Here is a 1,266-nt window from a genome sequence, read left to right on the forward strand (position 1 = left end):
CACACACACACACACACACACACACACACACACATATACACACATGTACACACACATACAAACACACGTACACACACAGAAACACACACACACACACAAACAAACAAACAAACAAACACACGCACACACACTATAATTATTGAAGAAAACGTAACAGCCCTGTTCAGTTCACAGCCCAAGGGAAATAACCAAGTTTTGAGACAAGCACTTCTAACCAAGGGAGGCAAGTTGCCCTTCTTCCAGAGTTTTGTTTGTTTGAGGAAAGAGAAGCACATGGACACAAGAATTGGTGGTCATTTAGTGCTGGGGAAAAGTAACACAGACAGACAGACAGAAACACCAGAGAGGAAGTCAACAAAGAAGAGAGGATCAGGAGTTCTTGGAGAATGCTCTATAGATCTATCCACAGGTCTCATGTCCACAAGTGTACACGTGCACCAGGACTTCCCCTCTTGTGTTTGCTGTCTGGCTCTGTCTCAGTAGCGACAACATAAACAACAACAACAACAACAACAACAACAACAGCAACAATCACTGACCCCTGCGTGGAGAGCTGACACCAGCTGAGAAGAGTTCGCTCCAGATTGGTCTGGCCGAGATCCTCCATCACATTCCTCATCACGTCCTTCACCTGCACCATCACATAAACAAGCAAACAATAATTATTACATTTATTACATTTATTATATGTATTTATTATATGTATTACAGTGGCGTACTGTGCGATAATAGCATCCAGCATCCAGCCATATTTTGTCCCGACAGACAGAAGAATGCCCAATAGTGTGTGTACGACAGGGAAGTATCCGTGACATTACTTACCCACACATTAATTGAATGTTTACTTATAATGAAGATGGCAAAACACAATGCAAGACAAAATGTGCCTGAAAAAGTCTCAATCCTTCATCATTATCATCCAACATTCGTCCCATCAAATCGCTTCAGACATCTAGTGATACTGTAAAGTGTAAAGGTTCACATTAAAATGTTCTTAACAAACAAAAGCCGGTTCCACAGTGTTCAGCTTATTCCACGTCATGCTCTTCCAGCCTGCTGACTCATGGAGCTTTGGGTGTCAAAAAGAAGGCTATCTGAAAAATCCTTTGGGGATTCAATTGCCCTCCTGGATGGAAAACTCAGAATGTGAAACTTGACAGTATGCCACACACGCACGTACGCACACATACATACATACACACACACACACACACACACACACACACACGGACACACATACTCACATACACACACACACACACACAC

The 1,266-nt window shown here is 42.6% G+C and overlaps 1 protein-coding gene across 1 annotated transcript in view; it reads right to left on the bottom strand.

Annotated features, from left to right (window-relative positions):
* Positions 1–631, bottom strand: part of LOC101851170 (dystrophin) — a gene marked incomplete at both ends in the record, with an annotated part of 78,372 nt that extends 77,741 nt beyond the window's left edge. Inside the window, 1 exon segment of the mRNA XM_013090589.2 lies at positions 540–631. Within this exon segment, the coding sequence (XP_012946043.2) occupies positions 540–631 (92 nt within the window).
* Between the last annotated feature and the right edge of the window lie 635 nt (positions 632–1,266).

Source organism: Aplysia californica, unplaced genomic scaffold, assembly GCF_000002075.1.
Source record: "Aplysia californica isolate F4 #8 unplaced genomic scaffold, AplCal3.0 scaffold01353, whole genome shotgun sequence".
Taxonomy (NCBI): domain Eukaryota; kingdom Metazoa; phylum Mollusca; class Gastropoda; order Aplysiida; family Aplysiidae; genus Aplysia; species Aplysia californica.